The following is a 26,952-nucleotide window of genomic DNA, read 5'->3' as shown; positions in this document are numbered from 1 at the left end:
CTGCACCTGAACCGGAAGCCGCAGTAAAACTGGGGGCATTGGACCACGGGCTGCATAAAACGACCAGGCGGGCTGGATTTGCCCCATGGGCCTTGAGTTTGACACCTGTGCCATAGAGCAATACAAGCTTACCATGCACAATTCTTGTTATATAATTTTTAAAGGTGATTTTTCAATAGATATCAACTTGAAACTCGACAGTGAACTTAACCATCGGTTTTTATAACACCTTTTGCTATACAATTTTTCAGGAACCTCAGCGCCACCACTCAGAGCTCAAACTCGTTCATTGCTCTAAGCTTTATGTGTAAGCTCCTCATCGGATCCTTTTTTATTATTTATTTAAACTCTTTTTACTTTTGTAATATGTTTTTAAAAAACAAACAAACAAACATATTACAAAAGTAAAAAGAGTTTAAATAAATAATAAAAAAGGATCCGATGAGGAGCTTACACATAAAGCTTAGAGCAATGAACGAGTTTGAGCTCTGAGTGGTGGCGCTGAGGTTCCTGAAAAATTGTATAGCAAAAGGTGTTATAAAAACCGATGGTTAAGTTCACTGTCGAGTTTCAAGTTGATAGAGCAATACAAGGGCATTATAACATTTTCATCTTTGTTTTCCATTCCTTTCCTGATTATTCCTAATACACTTCTCCCTCCGTGTTCGCTGTGATAGGGGATTAACAGACCCGCAAATACAGAAAAACTGTGAATAACTTTTTCATATGTTGTTCATTGTTTTCTATTAAAACCAGCGTAAATATGGTGAAACCATGAATAATATGGTGGGAGACCTGGCCTGTTCTGAAGGAGAGGCAAAACGCGGTGAAGAAAGTGCTGGGAATCAGCCATTTTCTCTGTGAATGCTTGGAATCAATTTATTTGTCCCCTCACTTTGAATTTTATAGATCATCCAAGATTACAAGAAACTCTAGCTTATTTACCTATCCTAAGCCAAATGGTGTCAGATATAAGACCTTTTTTGAAAGGACCTTAGCATTTCAGGCAGGCAAACTACAGTGTTGGCGTGGTGAATGTCTTCATCAAGCCACGTCTTACGGTTCTTTTCGAAAATTAGTAAAGTCTGCTTTCTTTGACAAATTTATCATAGAATTAGGTCTTTTTAACATTGTAATTCTTTTACTAACTTTAATCCTGTTTTTATTTTTAAATCTTATAACATGTATGTCCTTCGCTGATTGTTCAGTTTCTTATGGTGTAAACCGCCTAGAACTCTTGGGTAATGGCGGTATAGAAGAATACATTTATTATTATTATTATTTCTCTATGCAAGCTGATGTAATTTGGGGGTAGGAGCCAGCAAGCTAAAAACCGTGAATAATCGAAACCGCGAATAACGGAGAGAGAAGTGTATTCTATTGGCATTCTTAGTTACTGAGCTGAGGGTTTCCATGTATCCTCAACGACAAAACCTAGATCCTTTTCCTGGGCAGTGACTCCCAACACAGAACCCAGCATCACATAGCTATTGTTCGGGTTCCTCTTTCCCACATGCATGACTTTGCACTCCCTCACATTAAACGTCATGTTTCGCCCAGACATCAGGAGGTGGGCATTTGTGAGAGTATGTGCTGGGAGGCGAGAAGCTGATATGCGCGGATGGGGAGAGGGGCCTTGGAGGTGGCTGTAGCCAGAAGGATGCTAGGATGTACAGAGAGAAATGTAACAGCAGAAGAAAAGAAGTGTTGATATCCCTGTACAGGTCATGGGTGAGGTCCCATTTGGAATACACTTCTCCTTCCGTATTCGCTGTGATAGGGGATTAACAGACCCGAGGATACAACTCCTCTTGCCAACAGGAGGACAGTGCACAGGGCTTAGGGAAAATAAACAGATCTCTGAGAGCAGTGTTGGCTCCTGTCTCCCCTCCCCTCCCCTCCAGTTCTTCCAAAAGCCTACCTTGACAGCCATCGAATTTGCACATCTGGGAGAGAGACTCCAGAACATTTGCACCTTGCCTAGTTTGCCTGTGTCTTAATCCTGCCCTCGTTGTTTAATGTCTCTCCAATATGTCATTTTATTTCCTGCTTCTGCTGTCATTGTCTTTCCTCTCTCTCTCTCTCTTTCTTCTGATAGCCTTACTGCTCCTGTTGCAAATGCAATACACCACTGCTGTCTCCATGCCGCAGGCACTCCAAGGAGAAAAAGCAGCAGTGAAGGATTATTACAACGTCCTTCAGAACCTTAAATAGGATTAAAAGCCACTTGAAGAAAAACAAATAGTTTGGCTCCTAACATGGTCTGGGAGATCTGGCTAACTTTCACCTCTTGGGAGCTCTAAGAAATGAGGAGCCTGATTGCTAAAACCTAATGTCAGCATTGGAGCTGAATAGCAGTGGACTAGCGCCACCGCTAATCTGTACAGAATGCTCGGAGGGCTCTGGCGTAGGAAACTGCACGCATGCCAAAGGGGAATGATCGCAAACTGTATTTAAATGTAGTCAAACAGATGTAAATGAGGTGCTGTGGTATTTCCTCTCAATGCTCAAAGAACAGCGCAAGCAAACCCTGCTTCTTACTGCTGGAAAGACCAGCTTGGAGCTGGAATTCAAGGTTGGAAGAGAGAACTTTTTTCTCCCCACCCCCCCTTTTACAAAACCACAATAGCGGTTTTTAGTGCAGGCCAGCACGCTGAATGCTCTGCACTGCTCCCGACACTCATAGAGTTCCTATGAGTGTTGGGTGGGAGCAGCTCAGAGCATTCAGTGCACTGGACTGTGCCGAAAACCGTTATTGTAGTTTTGTAAAAAAAAGGGGGGGGGTAGTTAATAATTAAAAGTACAAATTCTGGAAAGAAATTACAAAGCTTTTAAAGCCAATTTCATCATTAGCAAGCAATAACAAAAAAAGAAAAACTAGTAATTATAGTCCACTGCATTAGGGGGGGATAAGAAAGAAAAAATCCATGGGAATTGGATGTGTAGGTGCTCCTTTTACTAAGGTGCGCTAGGGCTTTAATGCACGGAATAGCATTGAGCTGGCCTTAGTTCTAGAAGCGTAGCACGCGGTAATTTCCTGCGTGCGCTAAAAATGCTAGCGCACCTTAGTAAAAGTTGCCCTAGGAGTCTGAAAAAGATCAGTATTAGACCCCAATTACTATGGCTCACCAGGGGTTGTCGTAGAGACTCCTTTACCCTCTAGAAAAAACTGCTGTTGAGCAGGGTAAAAAAAAAAAATATATCTATTACCCTAGTAAGTTATAAAACATTTATAAGGAAATCTTAACTGATACTCTGATCCCAATGAAATAACTGCTTGACGATAATTAAGAAATTCCTTCCTCCGAATCTGTGTCCATCTTGAGACATCAGGAAATATATATGTCCTTTCTCCCAAATAGGTTATAATATAGTTTCTTTATATCACAGTACAAAAAGTTTTTTATATAAATATATCCATATCAATTATTAAATAGTGCTCAGACTCACAACCTTAAGTGTTTAAGTGTATAGAACACAACACAGGCTGCCGTCAGACCCTCATAGCGCCATCATTGTCTGTACCACCTGATATTTTTATAAATTCACTGGTTTAATAAAAACAAAATGGACATATCTTTTATGGTGATCAACTTGCATTCGAAGGTCACGTGACAGGCAGCTCCGTGTTATAAAGTGCTCGTGCCAATTATGAAAGACTCCTGGAAGCCATAAATTACAAATCCTCCCTTCTACTCGAGTTTCGCGGTGAGTGCTTCCTCAGGAAGGGATATCTTAGCCTAGCCACCAAGGAGGGACTGACGCAAACTGCTCCAGCTATGCAGGCAACTGACAAACAAAGCACTATTTAATCATTTATATGGATATATTTATATAGAAACTTTTTCTATTGTGATATAAAGTAGTTATTTAGTATATCATCACAATTAAGAACATAAGAAGTTACCTCCGCTGAGGCAGTCCATCTCGCCCAGCGGTCCGCTCCCGCAGCGGCCCATTGCCTGAGCAATGGTCCCTGACTATTCCTATAACCTACCTCTACTCCTATCTGTACCCCTCAATCCCTTTGTCCTCTAGGAACCTATCCAAACCTTCTTTGAAGCCCTGTAAAGTGCTCATGCCTATCACAGCCTCCGGGAGAGCGTTCCATGTATCCACCACCCTCTGGGTGAAAAAGAACTTCCTAGCGTTTGTTCTAAACCTGTCCCCTTTCAATTATAGATTCATATCTATGCCTATTGGTAGTAATATAATATAGTTTCAACACAATTTCTTTATCTTGATAAAACACAAAAGAAACCAACAGAGGAGCCCAACTTTCCGTCTCATCGCAGTCCGCACTCCGGCTGTGCTGCCACTAAACTACTACACCAAGGCGTGACCCTCAACCTAAACCCCAGACCCGCAGTGCCCACCCACGCGACGCATCCCAGCACTCCCATTGGCCGAATTGAATTTTTGGAAACCCTCTGCCTCTCCAATTGGGCGAGGGCCCCGACTGCCAAACCGGCTTTGGCGCTTCTGTTTCTCAAGCTCGGTGGAGCCGGCACTGCCTGTACATGGGTTTGGGGTTTGCAAAATTTGTATCGGTGATTGGATGATGTAATTTGGGGGAAGAGCCAGCATGCCAAAAATCAGAAATAAGCGAAACTGCGAGTGCTGGAACCGCGAACACGGAGGGAGAAGTGTACAAACAATTTTCAAAAATAATGATGACTTATACAGTGTATACCACATTTTTAAAATGAATTTTAAAGCAGAAATCCTCAATAATAAATAAAGCAATATGCAAATTCTAAGACTAGAAGGAGAGAACCATCAGACTTGTACTTTCGTATAGGATCAAAGGGCCTCCTATAGCACAATGCTATTTCAGTGCCCACTCCATCAAGCCAAGCTTTTAATCATTTGGTTCTATTCCTTTCAAATACTGATACTCACAAACTATGTGCTCTTTAGATCACTTCACAAAATATGTTTAATATAATCAAGAAAAAGTGTGAGGCAAAACCACTTAGCTTGTCCACAAAGACTCTAGTTTTGAAGAAACTTATCATTCCCGAAGCCATAAGGCCAAACTCACAAATGGCCAACCACAGCGTTTCGGTACCCAGACCTGCCTCGGGGGGATTTATCTGCCACACACAGCAAAAACAATGGCCTTCACGTTCATATTCAAATACCGGCATCCAACTGCACGGTTAGTTTTGAAAATTGTTTGTATATAATTTCTCCTACCTTATATTTTTGTATTTTTCAGTTATTGAATTTTGTGTAGTGATTATTAACTATTATTCTTCCTACTTTTTTGGTTACCAGAGAGTGGAGCCAGGAATTAAAAGCAATCTTGAAGAAGTGGCTTTCAGCCTAGATTTGGATACTGCCAGGGAAGGAGGTTGACGTAATTGAGCGTTGGAGCTCTGAGCACTGGAAGGCACGTTTCTGTGCTTTTCCTCCAATTTAGGGCTGGTGCTGTCCGCTTCAGCACCGGAGATTTGAGCATCATGGATGAGGTTAGGCTCTCTCATCCTTGCATGCGCCCACTTGTCTTTGCTTCCCTCTAGTGCTGGTTTCATCTCCTTCAGTAGAGCACCACTGTCTTCCTGTAAAATTTCGATTAATGCACAAAGCTCTGACTTTAACCTTTACAGCATTGCATTCGGGTCAACCTGATTATCTATCGAAGCTTCTGGTGCCAAATAAGCCAATCGGAAATCTGCATTCTTCAAATACTCAGCAGTTGTCCCTGCCCTCACTTGACTTGGTTAGGCTGCCTTCCACACGTAATTCTGCCTTTTTTCCATCAGCTCCATATCTGTGGAATTCTCTTGCTATTGAACGACATAATTCTTATATTAAATTCAGAAGTTTATTGAAAACCTATCTTTTTGGTTTAGCATTCTCTTAGAAAGGTTTTTGTTTTCTAGGGTACTCAAGATCTTTTGGACTTGAACCTAGGGAGGGATTCCCAAATGCAGCATTTATATTATATGAGGAAAGACTAAAATGGTTAGGGCTCTTCAGCTTGGAAAAGAGACGGCTAAGGAGAGGTAATAATAATAATAATAACTTTATTTTATATACCGCAGTACCACAAACAGTTCAGAGCGGTTTACAGTGTAAGAGACTGTACATTTACAGTGAAAATACAATGAGAACTGTACATAATCAGTAAAGGTGTTTATACAGCGAAGAACAATGTAGATTTACCATGCAGGAGACTGTACATATACAGCAGAGATATATATATATATAGTAGAGAGGCAGTGCGAGAGGCTTATAAAGAACAAAGCAGTGTACAAAACCAATACAGGGTGGTGAATGTATGATTGAAGGTATGATTGTATGAAGGTATGATTGAAGTCGACAAAATCCTGAGTGGAGTAGAACGGTATCAATTTTTCACTCCATCAAAAATTACAAAGACTATGGGACATGGGAACATAGAAACATGATGGCACATAAAGGCCAAATGGCCCATCTAGTCTGCCCATCCACAGTAACCATTATCTCTTTCTCTCTCTGAGAGATCCCAAGGGACAGGACCTAAGGAGTCTGAGCAAATCGGGGTCTTCCACATATCCACGTATGGCAGATTCAGATTGGTGTTCGCATTTCACGGGGCGTAATTGTCATGTTCGCTCTTGTCCATGCGCACATTTGTTGGGGCACAATTGTCTTGCGCGGATTTGTCGGTGTGCTATCTGTGGGGCTATGGGCTGGGATGCATCAGGATTTTTGAGCTTTCCTAAGGAATCACCTACTAGCCAAGTCTGTTCTCTGATAGGTCCAGAGGTCAACTGGAAGCATATCGCCCCTGAAGAAGCTCTAAGCAGGAGAGGAGAATGTGGCATAGTGGTTAGCTACAGCCTCAGCACCCTGAGGTTGTGGGTTTAAATCCCACACTGATCCCTGTGACACTTAATCCTCCACTGCTCCAGGTACGCTAGATAGACTGTGAGCCCACCGGGACAGATAGGGAAAAATGCTTAAAACAATTAAGGTAGGCATTGGCAGGTACGCCTATCTTTAAATTTACTTCACAACATATCTCTACTAAATTTCTGAAAACACTGAAAACCAGCCATTAATTTATCTGTTTTCCTGTACCCAAGATAAGTAACTTGATGTTACCTCACTTGTTTCTGTATTGGCACATTGAAGAGAATTAAAAAAAAGGGAAAAAGAAATAGAAAGATACAAGAAAGAACATAGTATGAAATATTGAAAAGCAGAGATTGATTGACATCTAGTACTAATTATGCAATGACTGGAAGGACAAGCTCTGTGAGGGGGGCAAACACTCCCCATTAGGGCTGCACATCTCTGAGCATAAGGAAAACATATCAATTAATGGCTGGTTTTCAGAGATATGTTGTGAAGTAAATTTAATCATTTAGCACAGTGTTCTTCAACCGCTGGTCCGTGGACTGGTGCCGGTCCGCAGAAATTTTTTGCCAGTCCACAGGGCCAGCACGTCAATCGGGCCTAAGACAGCATTCTTCAGCCACCAGCCAATCCATAGTGCGATCAACGCGGCGTCTTTGGGTTGGCTCCCTGAGTCATGGGAAAAGGCTCCTATTCATGTCCTGCGCCTGAACCAGAAGCCTTCTCTTTGACGTTGCAACGTCAGAGGGAAGGCTTTCAGATGAGGCGTGGGACGCTGCCCACAGCTTTGTGCAATGCAGCACTCAGGGAGCCGGCCCGAAGATGCTGCATTGATTGCACCATGGACCGGCCTGAAGATAACACCTGGGAGCAGGCCAGAAGGCAAGGTACAGCATGGAGAGAGAGAGAGACAAGTACAGTAGGGGAAATGCTTTTATTGTTTTATTTAGTGATTGATTTGTCTGGTCAGGAAGAAATGCATTTGTTTCTTTTTCTCTGGAGTTATACTGCTTGCAGAGTCTTGCATCTTAGGGTTTGATTGTGAATATTAGTACTTTGAGTTTTTGGTCCTGCATTTGCATGGGGTTATCTGTTTTCTGGTAGGAATGAGTGTTGAAAAGCATACAGTGTGCTTTGTGTATTTTAATTGTGTGGTTAACCATTATGTGTTGTTAATACGATTATATTGTATGTGTGTGTGTGTGTATATGAAAAATGGATGGAAAAAATGGTGTTATAATTAGTACTATTATGGGGGCGGGGTTTGGGGCAGAGAAGGGCATGACTTAGCCCAGTGTTCTTCAGCTGTCGGTCCGCAGGTATCAAAAGGTTGAAGAACATTGATTTAGCACACACATTTGTATGCTGTTACAGGTCTCCCACATTCTAAGTTCATTAATACCCAGTTCCAAGGACTTTTTGGCACCTATCTTTAGGCAGTCCTTACAAACTTTTCCTCTCGGTGTTATATTTTGGATTTATGAACTGGAATATGTTGGTTTGGGGAAATGTGCATTACAAACGGCTTTGCATTGTGCTCTGCACAAGAGAAAATCTGCATTTTTGGTGTTTATTTCTCCAGTGTTGCACGAGTTTGACTTCATGGGGGGTTCCCTTCCCAGTTCTTTTCTGTTCTTCCTAGTTCTATTAAGGAGTGTGTGGTGCAGTGGTTAGAGCTACAGCTTTGGCAACCCTGAGGTTGTGGGTTCAAATCCCATACTGCTCCCTGTGACCCTGGGCAAGTCACTTAATTCTCATTGCCCCAGGCACATTAGAGAGAGTGGGAGTCCACTGGGACAGTTAGGAAATAATGCTTGAGCACCTGAATAATTTGTAATCCGCCTAGAATGATAGGATATAAATGATTAAAATGTAGAGTGTGGATGCAGAGTATGTTGACATTTAACTCGTAAGAGCTGCTATATTGTGTCAAACTAAAGGTCCGTGAAGGTCATGTATGCAGTGTGACACATGGTCTGCGAAGTGTGTCCCGACGTGTAAAAAGGTTGAGAAACAAAACATGCAGATCATTCCACATGTATGCCCTAGCTACAGTGCTGAAGAGCTGAAGGTTGTTTGGAGCATCAGAAACACTTCTGCAAATGATCTTCTCATGGATATAAATTTTGAATTCCTTCTGCAAATGATCATCTCATGCATCACAACGTATAATGTTTAAAGATTGATTTTGGGTCTCCTGAAGCAGACCACGAAACGGGGGCCACGTTGAGACCTGAGACCCCTATAACCAGTTTATCTTTATAAGATAAGTGCATCATCAAAAATCCAAATAGATTTATTATATTTTATATCTCAAAATTTTTTTGAACCTGGACTGTGTTTAGAAATTACAAGATTTAAAATGAGCTTTTATTACCTTTACTAGTTCTCAGAGAGTGATTTTTAGAATCAATTATGCAATGACTGGACGGTAAACTCTTACCCCAAGAGAGGGTTGTCACTCTCTCTTCAGAGTTTCACTTTTCTGAGCATATTCTTTATAAATCCTTTCCACTCTCTGTGCACTAGTTTTCAGTACAGTCAGTTCTTATTTTTGGCTATTATACACACTTTGGCTGACTTTTTGCATAATCTTTCCCTGTGTATACTGTGAACCTAGCTACAGTGCTAGCATGATTTAATGACTTTTTCATATTCTTAAATAAGTTCTCCATTGGTTGATTTGAATTTAGAGTGGGTGATTGAATGATTCTATTTAAATAAATAAATCCTCGGCCAAGGGACACATTTAGATGGGGTTACCATAAGGCTCCAGAAACATCCGGGTTTTACTTCCTTTGCTTTCAATGGAAATAAAACCCAGATAGCTCTGTCTGTCCTCCTTAAATCCATTGTTTTCAATGGAAGTAAAACCCGGATGTTGTAATTTGTCCTCCTTTTTCTGGAGCCACATGGTAACCCTAAGTGTAGATTAGAAAGAGCAGTGTTTTGTTTTCAGATGGAAGATATATATATGGAGATAGAGTGAAACAACGCTGAACTGGAACAGTATAAATGAGTCCGAGAAGAGAGGAGGGGAAAATTGGCCAGATAAACCAGAGAGGGTCAAGTGCTTTTTTCTTAGTCTGCCTCTGTAATACCACAGAGGCTTTGACAGAACATAGATAGGGAGGCGTCGGACCAATTCACCCTTACACACCTTCATTAAAACATTTTCAATTAACCAAGGGCAAGAAAACAAAAGAGGCGGAGGAGAGGAAATTGTATTAGCTGAATTCCAGCTGACTGGGGTCTCTGACAGGTCCAGGAACAGTTGACAGCAGGAGGGGGATTCCTTGATCTGAATTCCAGATGTAAACCAAATGCATTACCGATAGCATGCGGGGGACTGAAAAGCAATTATGTTCTGAAAGGTTTTGTATGCAGTAAAATGCTATTATTCTCTCCATTAAGCAAGCAACATAAAGAATGCTAATACAGCAAATTATGAAGTCTGAAAGCCTGCTGAGATGATTAGCTGGGGATGCTGGCACCAGAGCTCTGGTGTATGCATTCTGTTGTGCTCAGAAGCTGGGAGTGTGAAACCTGGCATTAGTACCCTGGTGTATGAATCCCAAAAGGTGAGACATAACTGTTTTTATACTGCATCCTGTTATTACATGAGTATTCTCTCTCCTTTCCCTGGCCAGATTAACACAATGTCTTAGACACTTGCACATATCGGCTGAGCGACATCCAATCGGACAAGGCCAGAACTGTGCTGCTTTGGGGAAGACCCGGTCATGGCGGGAGACCCTGTGCCACGGAGAGCTATGGAACCGCAGAAGCTGGCTGGCATCCTTCGGAGTGGGGCTGAAGGCACACTTGTGATCGACAGTCGCTCCTTCGTGGAATACAATTCCTGGCACGTACTCAGCTCTGTCAACATCTGCTGCTCCAAGCTGGTGAAAAGGAGGTTACAGCAGGACAAAGTCACCATCCCTGAGCTCATCCAGCTGGGGCCCAGGAATAAGGTACAACAGGCTCCTTTGCTGTTTTCTTCCATGCTTCAGCCAGCAGTGCTGAGGAGAGGCTAAGGGTGGTCCTGGCATACACTACATTCCTAACAGTGCTCTGTATTAATGACACAGGGACAAATTTATCCCCGTCTCCGCAGGAACTCAATTTCCCCATCCTGACTTTTGTTGCTGTCTCTTTCCCTGCCCCATTCCTGTAAGCTCTGCCCTAACTGCACAAGCATCGAACACTTATGATTTTAAAGCGTTTGAGGCTTGTGCAGATGAGGACGGAGCTTAGGCATTGGTGGAATGAGGCATTATGACATCACAATCTGAGCTCTAGAATGTTGCTACTTAGGATTTTAAAGCGTTTGAGGCTTGTGCAGATGAGGACAGAGCTTAGGTATTGGTGGAATGAGGCATTATGACATCACAATCTGAGCACTAGAATGTTGCTACTTAGGATTTTAAAGGGTTTGAGGCTTGTGCAGATGGGGACGGAACTTAGGCATTGGTGGAATGAGGCATTATGACATCACAATCTGAGCTCTAGAATGTTGCTACTTAGGATTTTAAAGTGTTTGAGTCTTGTGCAAGTGAGGACGGAGCTTAGGCATTGGTGGAATGAGGCATTATGACATCACAATCTGAGCTCTAGAATGTTGCTACTTAGGATTTTAAAGGGTTTGAGGCTTGCGCAGATGAGGATGGAGCTTGCAGGAATGGGGCAGGGACAGGAAAAGAACTCACGGGGATGGGACAGGAAAATGAGTTCCTGCAGGTACAGGGAAAAATCTGTCCCTGTGTCATTCTCTACTCTTTTCCTGAGAGTCCCCAGTCTAATCTTTCTGCTCTGAACATTGGAGACATTTTAAACTGACAGCATTTATTGTGCAAAGCCTTCGAAATATAACACATTTGGTTTCAAGGGAATCAACTTTTCTGGTGACGCTCTCGATTTTCTGCCCCTCTTGTCTTCTTTCTCATGCTCTTGTCTCTCTCTAGTCCTTCTTGCTTTGTCATCTCTCCCCAGAATCCATTTCATCTACTTTTTATGATAGAGCACCTCTGTCCCATGTCTTTGCAATAGTCTTAGGGCTCCTTTTACAAAGGAGCACTAGTGTTTTTAGCTCAAGAGGAGGCAGTAGCGGCTAGCGTGTGCGCGTTAAGGCCCTAACACACCTTTGTAAAAGGAGCCCTTAGTCACACCCCATGTTCTGGTGCTGCTGCCGCCCCTCCTTCATGATCTGTCTCAGGGACCAATGCAAAAAAGCGACTGCAGGTGGCAGCATAGGGGTAGCATGACATCTGTACCCTATTTTCTGGGTGCGCAATGCGGAATAAAGAGCGGATAGCGTAGCTGGTTTTAAGAAAGGTTTGGACAAGTTCCTGGAGGAAAAGTCCATAGTCTGTTATTGAGAAAGACACGGGGGGAAGCCACTTCTTCTCCTGGATCGGTAGCATGGAATATTGCTACTCCTTGGGTTTGGGCCAGGCAGTAGTGACCTGGATTGGCTACCGTGAGAACGGGCTACTGACCCAGTAAGGCTATTCTTAGGTTCTTAAGTTCTATTGAGAAGCTAACCCTGCACAAAACCTTGCTTTAGACACCAGCACATAACAGATTAAAATCAATCCAGCCAATCAAGGCCACAGTGATCAGCAGTTTTTTAAATGCTGACAGCCAAAGGCAGATTTAGCCCCCAGATAGTAATGATGGGCCATGTCCAGGCACCGTCACTGAATATCAGGGGTTAAATAAATTTAAAGAAGCTAACAGGGATGGAGTGGCCTAGCAGATAGAGCAACTGCCTCAGCGCCCTGAGGTTGTGAGTTCAAATCCCATGCTGCTCCTTGGGACCCTGGGCATATCACTTATTCCTCCACTGCCCCGGATACATTAGACAGGTTGTGAGCCCACTGGGAGCGACAGGGAAAATGCTTGACGTACCTGTATGTAAAACCACTTTGAATGTGTGGTTGTAAAACCCACAAAAAGGTGATCTATAAATCCGAACGCCTTTTTTTCTGTCCTAACTTTATTCACTTACCTAATGAGTTAGCAGTCTGAAGATGGCTGCTATGCTCTGCCCATGGACTGCCCTGGCATTAACTGAACAGCGCAGGGATGGTCTATGGTGAAATTCAGCAGCAGTGTCCTGTTAGGTGCCATTGAATATGGCACTTAGGAGACTAGAAGCAATTTAACCAGGCAGGAGCCTCTTTTTCCTGGTTATATCGTTTTGAAAATCGGGCCCAGAGAGATATACAGAAGACTGAAAGGTAAGCACAATGCAGGAAGCTTACATCAGAACCAAATTTAGACTGTAAACTCTTCTGAGCAGGGACCATCTGTTGCATATTGAATGTACACAGAAGGATTGCGAAGACCTACAAAGAAGCATAAATACGTTTGCATTACAAGCTTTGTAGTAAAGTAAACCATCAGCAAGCTTTTCTGCATTGGTCCCTCAGTGGTTTTCTTGCTTCTTTTCTCTCACACTCACAGCCTCTCTTCAGGTCCCTGTATTGGTGTCATTCTATCATGGCTGGTTTCTCCCAGTCTCCGCCTGCCTGTTACAATCTGCTTTTAGATTTCACTGTAAGCTTATGTCTTGCATGCTTCCTCCTTCTCTATTCTTGAACGCTGCTCTCCACCTCTTTTCCTTTTAATGCAAAAGGAAGGTAATTCGTGTAATTAATCAAATGTTCAGTTCTGTGGGAACCATCTGTAGAGGCCTTTCAACCTCTCCCGCCCCCCACCAGTGTACAGCACCCATGTTCTGGTTGGATGGCGGTGACATCACCCTGCCCCATTCTCTTGACTCTGCCCCAGGGGACGGGGGTGGCAGGGGATAGATTTGCAAACAGATGCAGCCTCTAAAAATACCTTTCCATTGAGCGTGCCACAAAGCAGAAAAGTAATTTTGATCCTGGGCGGGGGCGAGAGATGCTGGGCTGCATTGCTGCTGGATGACTGTGCCTTTTTATAGTGGGTAGGGTCCATCACCTCAGTTCGGTGGCAGATGGTAGGACGTGCTGGAGACTTCTACCCAGATATGACAATGACAGCAATTTCACATTTCCATCCCTCTGGCAGGGATTTAGAAGGGGTAACCTGCAGGAAAATTTAATGATAACGTTAAATAAAAAATTGTGGGGGGGGGGGGAGGGGGTAACTTCTTGGAATGGCAGCACAAACCCTAAATACGGAAAGAGGATGGGGTTTGATATACCGCCTTTCTGTGGTTACAATTAAAGCGGTTTACATGTTATATTAGCCATAAAAGGAGTGTGACCTGCATGGAACTGCAAGTACAACTCTACATTTAGAACTAATTTCATGTTCTTTAATTTCTGCTGGATATTGTATTTAGATTTATTTTGTTAGATTTACAACTCTGCTCGCATTACTTCATTCTTTTAGGATTTTCTGGGTTCCTTGTTAACAATCATAGTGTGGGTTTCAGCGCCGGCAGAAACCCGCACTACGCATTAGTAAAGGAGGGGGAATATTTTGACGTTTCTCTGGGGTGTCTTCTCCTCCTTTCTATTTATCTTTTTATGTAAGCGGTTTTTCTCTTAGGAACTTTAGGGCTCCTTTTACTAAGGGGCGCTAGCGTTTTTAGCACGCGCTAAGCGAAAAATACTAATGCAAGCTCTATGGAAGTGTTAGCGTTTAGGGCACTGCAGCGCGTGCTAAAACCGCTAGCGCACCTTAAGGCTTCTTTTATGAAGCCACGCTAGCGGTTTTAGCACACGGAGCTTTTTAGCGCACGCGGCTAGAACTAACGCCAGCTCAGTGCTGGTGTTGGCGTCTGGCGTGGGCTATTACACACGTTAAACCGCTAACAAGGCTTCATGAAAGGAGCCCTTAGTTTCAATTGTGGGCCTATTTGAGACAGTTACAAGTATATTGTAACACTGTGACTAATAATAATTTTATTCTTATATATCGCCAAAGCCATAATAGTTCGAGGCAGTTTACAACAACAAGAAGTGCTGGACAATCGTGGAATAAAACACAATATAAAATCATCAATACGTACATACAGTATAAAAGTAAAAACAGTAAAACCTTAACTTACAAATCGATTGAATAATTTTGTTTTCTCTAATTTTCTAAAACTGTAGTAGGATGAGGAATGCATAATATTACCCCACCATTCATTTATTACCTGCCTGGAAAGTAAGAGTTCAATCCAACGTTAATTGTAACCCGTTCGGAGCTCTGTAGGTTGGACAGGATATAAATCTCTTTTTTAAAAAAAAATTTTATTTTTATTTATTTGTCATAATTTCCAAGTAAAACTACTTGTTGCAGAAATACAGAAATTAAACTCATTTCAACAAAATTCAAATACAAGAAAACAAACAAACAAAAAAAACACACCATACTTCAATATTACCCTTAATGAGTTCAAAATCTTTCTTAGCTCTCCATAACTTGCTGGAGGAAAGACATTAGAAATTAAGGGAGAATTTACAATTACCAAATTACAAAAAAAAAAAATAGCTTAAATGGCTATTAATTCCCTTGGTTATTAGTTTGAGCCTCTCTAGTCGTGCCACTGATCAGTCCCTTGAAAGCCAAAAAAGATCTTAAATGTTCAGGGAGGAAAAAAAACCATACCTTACGGCCAGATATTTAATAACACATTTGCAAGATAGATAGGTGGCTCCCAATTTCTTGGTTTCATCTTGCATAGCAAGAAACTCTCTACGATGTTCCCGTGTCCCGTAACATCCCTTTCTTCGGAGTGATCTCCATTGACCCTCTGTTGCCTATCTCTCAACCAGTTCCTGAGCCAGTCTGTCACTTTGGGGCCCATACCGAGGACAGTCAAGCTTATTTATTAGATGCCTGTGGTGGTACACTGTCAAAGGCTTTTCTAAAATCTAAATATACCACATCTACTGCTCTCCTTCTATCCTACTGTCTTTTCATCCAGTCAAAGAAATTGATCAGATTTGTCTGTCAAGACAATCTCCGCCCCTGTCTGTCCAGCGGAAGGGCGGAGTAGAGAATCTAGCTCCGTGGAGGAGGACGAGGAGACCCCGGAGCTAGAAGGAGGAGGATCCCCAGCTGTTGGAGTGCAACAGACCAGGAACTTTACTATTCTCTGCTTTAAAAGTGTTTCCATTAATTTACTTAATACATAAGTCAGACTTACTGGCCCGTAGTTCCCAACGGTAACGTCGGGATGAATCCACAATTTCTGACTGCAAAAAGAAGTCCCACCTTTTTTGAAGTATCATTTCATAACTAACGATAAAGACAAAATTTACAATCATGGTAGCTCTCCCTTTAACTTCAGTGATTGAGGCCCTCTTTTACCAAGGTGTACATGCGCAAATTTGATTAATGCGCACTGATCGGTTAGCGCACCTTAGTAAAAGACGGCAGTGAATCTTCCAATACTGCGGTAAGATTTTGGAGATTATTTTCCTCCGGTTCAATTGCTGTCGTCTCTCCAACTGTTGCCCTTTTATTTTGTAAAGATGGTAAATATTTATTGCCGGAAAATTGGCCGGGGAAAAGTTTAAATTTTCTACAATATATGTTTTAAAAGCTTCAATTGGAGAGAGAGCTTGAATTTATGGGCAATTTAGAACACGCAAGTTCAGACGCCTATTGAAGTTTTGCTCAATTTTACAATGAATTACATTTTTATCGAAGATAGCAGATTGGTGAGTTGTCTGTCTAGTTTTGCTGCTCTGGTGGCCATTAGGTTGTCATATAGTTTTCTTTGTTTGACATTTTTGGTTGGCGTGTTTGCGAATAGTGTGTGGGTTCTCCTGTGTCTGGTTGAGGTAGATTGAGTTAGTCGAATGTTCCAGTAGGTTGGGCTGTCTCCATTAATAGCTTTGAATAGTAGGCAGTAGAATTTGAAGTAAACTCTTGCTTGTATTGGGAACCAGTGTGAGTCATGGTATGCCTCTGATGTGGTTGTATTTTTTCAGTGAATAGGTGAGTCTTAAGGCTGTATCTTGTATTGTTTGTAGTTGCTTTATCATGGTCGCTGGGCAGGGGAGGTTTAGTATGTTGCAGTAGTCTATTAGTCCAAGGATAAGAGATTGTACCAAAAGTTGGAACTGTTTCCTGTCGAAGAGGTGTCTTTGTAATAATGACCTCTGAATAGGTTTCCACCTCGATGAGGTTAACCTGTACAGTCGAGTTTGCCCAATTCTGCCCAGGAATGTGCCTGTTTTATTTAGACTAGAGCTAATTGTGGGGCTGATGCTCAAAAGTTCACCTGTGAAACTACCATGAAACTAGTGTAGAAAAATTGGTGCAGCACGCTCAAAGAAATGAGCATACAAATTCATGCCACATTAAAATCTCAGCAAATCAAAATTTGTCAACTTTTCTGTCAGTGCCCGAGCGGTGATTAGCTCAGGCCCTGACAGAATCTAGCTCTAAGTATACAGCCCTCCTTGGAGACTGCCCCAACTTTGTTGGTTGGGCTGAGAACTTGTCAACGGCCCCTCGTACATGTATATCCTGATTTTCTAAAACAGATATGCAATACAGTTGTCTAAATACCAATTTAAGTACATTCAAAATACAAAAGAAACACCTGGAACTGTCATTTCCAAATCCCTTTCTTTATCACTTTGAAATCAAATTAGCTCTAATTCTCAGTCTTTTTCCTTCATCCAGTCATAATACCTTATAGCCTGCATTGCTAAAGCAAGTTTGTTGGAACAAATCATGCTTTTAGTTCTTTATTAAGTTCCAGTTAATCTGTCTCAGATCCCTGAAGAGCATTTCAATTATTGGGCCTACATGAGTTTCTACCAGTGTTAACTTCTCTCACAGAAACATAAGAAGTGGATTTTGCTGTTCTAAATGCAGTGATCTACTCAGCTTGGTATCTGTGAAGAGCCTTCTTTTCATAATTAGGAATCAAGCCCTGCCTGAAAACGTAAAGGTTACAACCTTAAATCTGACTATATTCCTCTAGTAACCAGTGTAACTTCTCCAAATATGGTGAAATATGCTCTTGCATACCACAGCCCGTTAACAACCTGGCTGTTGCATTCTGCACTGGACTGCAGAACACAGATAACAATCTTGCCAGGGAATCAAATATTTTAACCTTCAAATCATATATATGCTTTGCAGAGGCATATGTAGCTGAAGAAGCAAGAGTGGCCTTCTGCAAATGCGGGGAATCCAAATTTATTCCATCAATGGCACTCTGGCCAGTAGATGTCATCGTTGAGGAACATCTGAGACTTGCTTTCCTAGGATTGATGTTCTGTAGATCAGTGTTTCCCAACCCTGTCCTGGACGACCATCAGCCAGTCGGGTTTTCAGGATAGCCCTAATGAATATGCATGGAGCAAATTTGCATGCCTGCCATCTCCATTATATGCAAATCTCTCTCATGCATAGTCATTAGGGTTATCCTGAAAACCTGATTGGCTGGTGGTCCTCCAGGACACGGTTGGGAACCACTGCTGTAGATGACATTGTGCTTCTGGCTGCCCTGGGAAGCAGAAGCTAAACATAACAATCAAACCTAGGTTTTCTGTATGGCAGTGCAAAGCATTGCTACTGAGCAACCAAGCTAGCTCCTTAGGCTTCCAAGAAATACAGTTCCTGTTTCTGTACTTTCCATGGTATTCTCATGCCTGGTGATCCTGCTTCTTGCAGATTCCGGTTCTGTTTTCTGTCCCAACCAGAAATGCTCTACCAGAACCTTTTGGGATCCCTTTTTGGCTCACTAGTCCTGGGTTTTGTTCTCTGAATTCTTTTGTTTCCTTTCCTCCTCTCGGTGTATTTTTTTATAAAAGAAAACCATTTAAAGATGGCCAAAAGACTGAAGCTTGCTAGACACATTTTATTGATCTGGTAATATATTACTCCAAAAAAGTTGCATAAAACCACAGTTAACTCTTCAATAAAGCTTTCTGTGGGACACAATTAAAACTTGAGTAGGCTCTATTGAAGTCTGGATTGTCTTGCTGTAGGAATTTCTATGATAGAGCCTTTCATTGCTCTCTAGAATTATGAGTGACCTTTCTTTAGAATATTCAGATAGAGGAAATCTACTAATAGCAAGCTCTGTTAGGCTTAATTCTTCCAGCTGTTTTTTCTACAGCATTGATCTTCCTATACAGAGTTGTGTGGAACTCCTTTATGCTCCGGTGGGACCCCAACTGATGTTTACAGAGAGCTCTGGCGTCAGAAGCGTAGGCTCTTGCTAGACAGTTGTTTAATTCTCCTTTTCACCATCATGTTGTTTTGGCTTCTTGGATGGATGCCCTGTGCCCCCGAACTCAGCGAGGGGTCGTGCAGGCTCAGATGGGAAGCGTACGCCGCTCATCAGCCTATTCAGCGAGTGCTGTGAACCGTAGCCTTGCGAGCGTGTTATGGGTTCTTCTGCATTAATCTTTCATTAGATGTGGAAATCCTGATCTGGATGAAGTCTCTCTTGTTTTGCAGATTAGTCTACTTCCAAAATCTTCCCCTGTGCTGGCATTGGGTTTTGTTCTTTTCATACTTTCAGTATTCTGTATTTCCCTCAGGTTCCTTGCAGGTTAGGTCATAAGATTTTGGTTCTGCCCTAGTTTTGGAAGATTCCGGCTAGTGCATTCTGTTCTCAGCTCCCTGCTTGCACAGAGCACATAAGGATAGGTTGATTAGTAACATGACAGCAGATAAAGGCCAAAGGGCTCACATAGTCGGTCCTCCCCTAGCATCCACTATTACCTTCTCTCTAATCTAATCTAATCTTTGATTTTATATACCGATTCATCCCAACAAGAGGGCTCGACTTGGTTAATGAAATATACAAGAGATTAGAGCAGAAACTCTATCTTGTAGTTGATTTGTACAATCTTATTCCACAATAACTGAACTCTAGAGCTGTTAATCACTAACTTTTACTTTTGGTTTTACTTAATTTGTAGCATGGACGACCTAAAAGTCAAGTTGTCCAAGTGCCGGCAAACCTTTTTTTTTTTTTTTTCATATCCAGGGACCTTTAAGGCCTCTGAATGCCGCTGTGTGCCCAGAGCTAAAAGGGACATATCTGGAGGAGTGGTTAGGGCGATATGTGAGCAGAATGTGGGCTGACCTAGAGCCTTAGGCGTCCTGCAGAGATAATTGAATGTGTCACGAGACTTCCTGGATAGAACATATACGTTGTGACTTAGATGATGTAAAAAGAGGTCCAAGTGCCCAAAAGGTATCCAAAAGTGACCAGATAACCACTGCAAAGACAAAGTAAAGACCCACACACACTCATCCAGTGTTTACTGACCCCCTCGCACCCCCTCAAAGATCGGAATAAAAATGTAAATACCTGTTTCCAGAACATCAGCAGCGAGTATAGGAAAGCCTAGTAGAGCTGCACACAAGGCTCTTAAATAGCCCTGGGGGGGTGGGGGGCGGCTAATGAATCATAGAGAGGAGGACCCAGCCCCATAAACCACTCTAACCACTACATTTATGGTGGGAAATGTGTACCCCCCAAAACCCTACTCTACTGCCATATAGGTGCCACTTGCAGCTGTAAGGGCTATTGGGATTGTAGATAGGTGGGTATCCTGAGTTTTTTTTTGGGGGGGGCTCACCATAACCTATAAGGGAGTTCTGGTGAGATGTTTATGTGGCACCCTTTTTGTGAAGTTCACAGCAGTACCCTATAAGGTGCCTCATGGCTCTGTTGCCATGTCTGGGTGGCTAGTCCATTACAAGAGTGGCCCCTCCCACATCTGGGCATTTGGGACTTGGACAAAATTTTGGTTGAGAATGTGGTATAGATGGACAATCATTAGCGTGGATGTCCAGATAGACAATTTTCAGGGGGAAAAAACCATTTTAGACATTTTTTGAAAATGGACATTTTACCACTTCTGACTTTGGTCGTCTAGCGCCATACATCCAAATCGGACTTAGAGGGGCATAATCAAAAGAAACATCTAAGTGTATAGCCCTGAATGGAACCTGCCTCAACTTTGTTGGTTGGCCTGATAATTTTTCAGCAGCCCCTCATACTCCTAACTTCATACTAGTGGGATCAGCTAATTAGGAAGAGCCTTCAAAACTTTAATAACTAATAAATCTTCCGAAACTAATATTGCAACAAACAGATTTATAGTGGTCCTGTTTGCTATACTTGTCCATGAATAGGAGTACTGCTTATTTTCTTTTGAAGAAAAGGTCTCCATCACCTCCCACTGCTGGCCCTGTTGTCTGCTATGCCTGCCTGGACCTTAGTTACTTCTGGCCAGCTCCCTTGACTCCCTGCTAATGAAACATTTGGTCCTGAAATTAGACCCAAATCCTCTTCATAACAACACAGCCACAGCTTGTAGTTAGGGACCAGGCACCAGGGCTCTAACTCTGCAATCATGGGTCCTAAATCCAGCCACTAGATGTCGCTATGGTGCTTGATCACAGCTTCCTGTCCCACAAAACCTATGAATCCTAGCCACCCCAATGAGAAGACCTCAGTTAGGAGCTTAATCAAGGTCCTTTCGGATGTTAGTCTGCAATACTGCCACTGAGCTACTGTTACTTAGCTTAGATCCATCCTTTGTCCATAAGAAGTCTAAGGAGCATATGACAATTACCAATTTTCATTTATTTTCAGCTTTTGTAGCTTTTTCTCTTTCCTTTTTCAAGATAGAACATCTCAAGTGCTGCCTGACAAAGCATTGGACTTGGAGCTTTAGGGGATAGTAGGAATAAACCTGAAGGTCTTTCCTTTCAAGAACGCCTGGATTTGTCGTTTCTTCTATAAAAAGCCTGCTGAGGCGGGAAGGGAATGGATGATGAGCATCCTGCTGACAGTCAGTGCTAGACCCTTCTGATTCTATCTTTTGTTCTCTTGACACAGCTGGAAGAAGAGGAGGAAGAGGAAGATCTGCGGGATGTGGTAGTCTACGATCAGAGCACGCGGGATGTGAGCTGTTTGGCCGCAGACAGTTTCCTTTTTATCCTCTTGAGCAAGCTGGAAAGCTGCTTCTACAGTGTCTCGGTGCTGGCAGGTAAGAAATGGAGCTGGGGGGGGGGGGGGCGCTATATCCCAGAACAGACTAGCTCAGCGGTCTCAAACTCAAACCATTTGCAGGGCCACATTTTGGATTTGTAGGTACTTGGGTTATGTGGACTTGACTTCATATGTAATCCATTTGAGTTTTGCTTGAGGAGATGTGATAATCTTAAAAATTAAATTAGGAAAACTGACTCCACCATTTTCTTTTTTGCTTTTAATTTTGTGAGAACTATTCAGAGGTTTGTTCTTCCATAAAAAATGAAGTCAGAAGTTTTTTCTATCTTGTTTAATAGGAATGATATAAGTATAATTTATTTTTGATGTAATCATTTTGATGGTTTCCAGCCTGCCCCAACAAGACAGTCACAATGGAGACCATTTTGTTATAAGTTACTTTGTCATTTTTATTAGATTAGGTTCGTTTATTTGTATAGTTTCTTCATTTGTGGGGGCAAAATATACCCTAATTGAGCAATTTCAGATTCAGCCTCAAAACAATTCAAAAGCATAATTTCCGCTTTGGCTTGGTTAAGTTTATATCCAGAGTGCTGAGAATATTGTTGAATAGTTTCCAATAAGTGAGGAATCGAATCCAATGTTGTGTATTGTGCCGCTAGCAGTCACAAACTTAGAGACAGCTGGACTGGCACAAGGTACATATAAGCACATAAGCATTGCCTCTGCCGGGTCAGACCAGGGGTCCTGTCCAGCAGCCCACACCCGCGGTGGCCCCCCAGGTCTGTGACCTGTCATTGGACCTTACCTAAGTCTTTCATCCCCTATTCATTTAATACCTGTACCTATACCCTTCAATTCCCTTATCCTTCAGGAAGTCATCCAATCCCTTTTTGAAGCCCAATATTGTACTCTGCCCTATCACCTCCTCTGGGAGCATATTCCAGGTGTCCACTACCCTCTGAGTGAAGAAGAATTTCCTAGCGTTCGTTTTGAATCTGTCTCCTTTCAATTTTTCTGAATGCCCTCTTGTTTTTGTGGGCCCGGCTAGCCTGAAGAATCTGTTCTTCTCCACCTTCTCTATGCCTTTCATGATCTTATAAGTCTATCATGTCTCCGCTTCTCCAGGGTAAAGAGCCCCAGCTTCTTCAACCTTTCAGCATACGAAAGGTTCTCCAGGCCCTTTATCATCCTTGTCACTCTTCTCTGGACCCTTTCGAGTATCGCCATATCCTTTTTAAGGTACGGCGACCAGTACTGGACACAGTACTCCAGATGTGGGCAAACCATCATTCGATACAATGGTAAAATAACCTCCTTCGTTCTGGTAGTGATACCCTTTTTGGGTAATTCTCCCAATGAACCTCCCCAGTTTAATTCAATCAGGAAACACCAAATAATCTTGTTAGAATGATCCTTGGGAAAGGTTCAAAGTTCCTTTATTTCTTGTGCAACACCCCCCCCCCCACAAAAAAAAAAAAAACAAAACCCAAAAGCAACCTTCAGACATATGACAAGAGCAGCATAGTGGGTTTCCAGGGTGAATTAAGAGTCCAAAACCACTTTTAAATCCACAAGACCATGGCAAAAAGAAAAACAAACCTTCTTCAGTTTACAAACAGGAAAAATTAGCAGTCTCTGGAACAGCCTTTCCCTGCGCCTCACTGTCCAATCATAGTCCATAGTCTGTTAAGACACGGGGGAAGCCTCTGCTTGCCCTGGATCGGTAGCATGGAATGTTGCTCCTATTTGGGGTTCCAGAATCTTGCTAATCTTTGAGATTCTGGAATGTTGCTACTCTTTGGGTTTTGGCCAGGTACTAGGGACCTGGATTGGCCACCATGAGAATGGACTACTGGACTTGATGGACCATTGATCTGACCCAGTAAGGCTAGTATTATGTTCTTATCTAGGTTTTCTCCCCCTCCTTGGGAAGGAGTTTAGCACTTCTTTATGTTTACTTTTCTGAATTTATAGTAAAGCACTTAGTTTTAAACAGTATAGAAAATTTTAAAATAAATAAATGGTTCCACCCAGTCCCTTTTGTGTATCCTTGAGTACGTCATTGTCCATGTCTCATGTTTCTAAAGATTATAATTAGATTCCCTTTTTTATGTACATCGCCTAGAAACTATGATAGGCGATCAATCAAAAATTTTAATAAACTTGAAAACTTGTAAATCAGGTTTCACATCAAAGGGCACTCAGTAGCTTTTTGTTTCTGTACTTTGCACCATTTCCAGCTGGCTGGAAGAGTCTCACTTTTCCTTCCTTCAGCCTTCTCTCCAGCCAGAATGTTGCAGGCTGTTACCACAGTCCCAGGTCAGGGCAGAAGGGTATAGAACTCTAACCCAAGGTTTTAACATTTGATATACACGCAATGTCATCATTTCAAAGCGTATTACAAATCTAAAATTGAGGGAACAGTAATATACATGGACAAAATTTGAACATAAATAACAGGACTGATACAAAAGGAGGAGGGGAGGAACTACAAATGTTTTATTAAAGAAAGAACAAATAAAGATAAGCACAACAGGGCAGATTTGAGAGGAAAATAATAAAATTAAAAAAAATTCCCTCCAGCTTGTACTGAATCATTTTAACAGTAACTCTAACACCCCCCCCCCCCCCCCCCTCTTTGAGGCATGGGCTGAAGTGAAACACTTCACTTTTAGTTTAATCATTTATTAAATTTTTAAAATATACAAAAAATATTACAAAATTTTTTAATTATATAACAATCTTAAATATGAATACAAATCTTCCCAATCCCCAAATTACCCCCTTTCTCATCCCAGTTATTATCCCAAAAATAATTTTTATTTCATGACATATTAATTAAAATACGACTACAGGTATGTGGTGTTAAAGTATCTAAATAAATATTAGTTAACGACCTTGCCTATTATCCCAATCTGTTAATTGCATACTTTCCATCATTAAAAGATGCAACATTCTGGAACACCAATTACTATATGTAGGCCTCAATGATTTAATCCAAAGATATAGGGCTCCTTTTACTAAGGTGCACTAGCGTTTTTAGCACATGCAGGATATACCGCGTGCTACGCAGCTCAATGCTGGCGTTAGCGTCTAGCACATGGGGCAGTGTAGCGTGCGCTATTCCATGCCGTTAATGCCCTAACGCAGCTTTGTAAAAGGAGCCCATGGTATAATTTTCAATCCTGATAAAATTGCTCTTCTAAGAAATTCCTTTCAGTCCTTTAGGAATAGGATGTCTAATGTCAAAACCCCAAAAAAGACTATAGCTATTACAATGCCACTTTGTATGCCACATAACTAACCTTAGAAAAAACTTCATCCCAAAATTGTTTTACTAATGGATATTCCCAAAACGTACGAGATAATGTAGCCTTAGAATGTCCAACATTTCAAACAAGATCCTGATGAAGTAAAAGTTGCCAAGGAGCAATATACAGTATGCTCTACAAATAAATTTATAACTCATTTCAAAATATGGAATATCAGAAAGATTATATAAAATATTTAAAAATCTTTGGATATGAAACCCTTGAAGTTGAATATTTAATTCTACATTCCAAGTTTGTGTTGCCTTAACATAGTCTAAGAAAGACGCTACAAAAAGGCAGAAATAGTCAAAAGGAGCACTCAAAGGAGATCACTGAAAGCAACACAAAAGAATAGAAAAATATACTCAGTGAAACGGGGCATCCTCAGTGTGGGGAGTCCGCGAAAGGAGGATAAACCTCCAGCACAGAAAACAACCAGGCGGGAGCAAAAGGCCCCTACCCGCACATCATTGAATGCCTCACGTGCGCCTAAATAATATTAAAGTGAACAGTGAGCAAAGCAAAATAAGTACTGTTTAAATAATCCTTCAGTGATAATTAATAAATTGCAACAGTGAAATCACTAAGAGTACTCCTTGAAAACCCCCAGTCAACTCCCCAAAAGAGCAATAAGATGAAACTGCTTCCTTTGATCAGAGTAGATTTCCACAAAGGGCTGGAAGTCCAACAGTCATCACAATTAAAGACCTCCTGTGGCCGGGTTCAACCAAGCCTGGTTTCGGTGACTTAGCGTCCCTTCATCAGGAACCCTGGGGGAAGAGAGTGAAACAGTAATCACACATAACGTCCAGCCAGCTGACTGGGCCACGGACGGAGCTCCGCCCTTGTCCCAGTCTGGATGCCTGACCTGTCTTCTACAAAGACCCAGGTAAATCCGTATATCTGGTAAGAGTTCCGCACGGCCTAATGTACCGGTGCCTACCTATACAGTGCCTGGCGATGCCTAAGCCCGCTTAGGCATTGCTAGGCACGATTCTATAAGCGGTGCCTAGTGGTTGATTGACAGCCATGTGGTGATGCCTACAATGCACCTAGGCACCATTCATAGAATCTGACCCTAAGAGCCCAATATTCACCCAGTGGTGATCGGTGTTATGCTGACTGGCGCCAGAGTTAAACTCTGAAATTCAGTGCCAGGCCATGACTGGGCACTGGCATTTTCTTTAGCTGATTAAGTACATCTGAAAATTAATGGTTAACCCTGAGCAGGTAATTTCAGCAACCAGCAGCTGTTTCTGGCTGGTTAAATCTTGTTCAATATTGAGCCTTAAATTTTGAAAACTTTAATTCATGTTTTAGTAATCAGTCAGATTACTGTAATTCTCTACTGGCTGATATAACTCGTATGAATTCAAAACAACGGCAGCTGTTCAACCTCTTTATAGCATTAGGCGTTTCAATCACATCCAGTACTGGCTTCTGACTCGTAACAGAATAAAATGCAACATTCCGACATTGGCTTACTGGTCCTTCTACACATGCACTTCTGGGGGTTTGGCCTCTGATTCCATCTGCTCCTTAAAATCCACTCCATCTTCTTATTTCCTCTCCCTTTAAGCCAGGGGTGTCAACGTCCCTCCTCGAGGGCTGCAATCCAGTCAGGTTTTCAGGATTTCCCCAATGAATATGCATGAGATCTATGTGCATGCACTGCTTTCATTATATGCTATTGGGGAGATCCTGAAAACCCGACTGGATTGCGGCCCTTGAGGAGGGACATTGACACCACCCTCAGTTCTGTGTTATTTGGCCCCCATCTTTTTAAAACCACTTCATAGGAACGGAAAGTTCTTCTGCAAAATGTAAATCTGTTGGGAAAATTGTGGTTAATGCATCATT

The 26,952-nt window shown here is 42.1% G+C and overlaps 1 protein-coding gene across 1 annotated transcript in view; it reads left to right on the top strand.

Annotated features, from left to right (window-relative positions):
• The window catches only part of DUSP8 (dual specificity phosphatase 8), a 100,815-nt gene that overhangs the window by 29,707 nt on the left and 44,156 nt on the right, over positions 1-26,952 (top strand). The window contains exons 3-4 of the mRNA XM_033928008.1: positions 10,500-10,823; positions 21,665-21,815. Of these exons, the coding sequence (XP_033783899.1) occupies positions 10,593-10,823; positions 21,665-21,815 (382 nt within the window). The 5' untranslated portion in view covers positions 10,500-10,592. The remainder of the gene's footprint in view (positions 1-10,499; positions 10,824-21,664; positions 21,816-26,952) is intronic.

Source organism: Geotrypetes seraphini, chromosome 19, assembly GCF_902459505.1.
Source record: "Geotrypetes seraphini chromosome 19, aGeoSer1.1, whole genome shotgun sequence".
In the NCBI taxonomy this organism is placed as follows: domain Eukaryota; kingdom Metazoa; phylum Chordata; class Amphibia; order Gymnophiona; family Dermophiidae; genus Geotrypetes; species Geotrypetes seraphini.
Note: the sequence above shows the minus strand (reverse complement) of the source record. Positions and strands in the feature narration are given on the sequence as shown.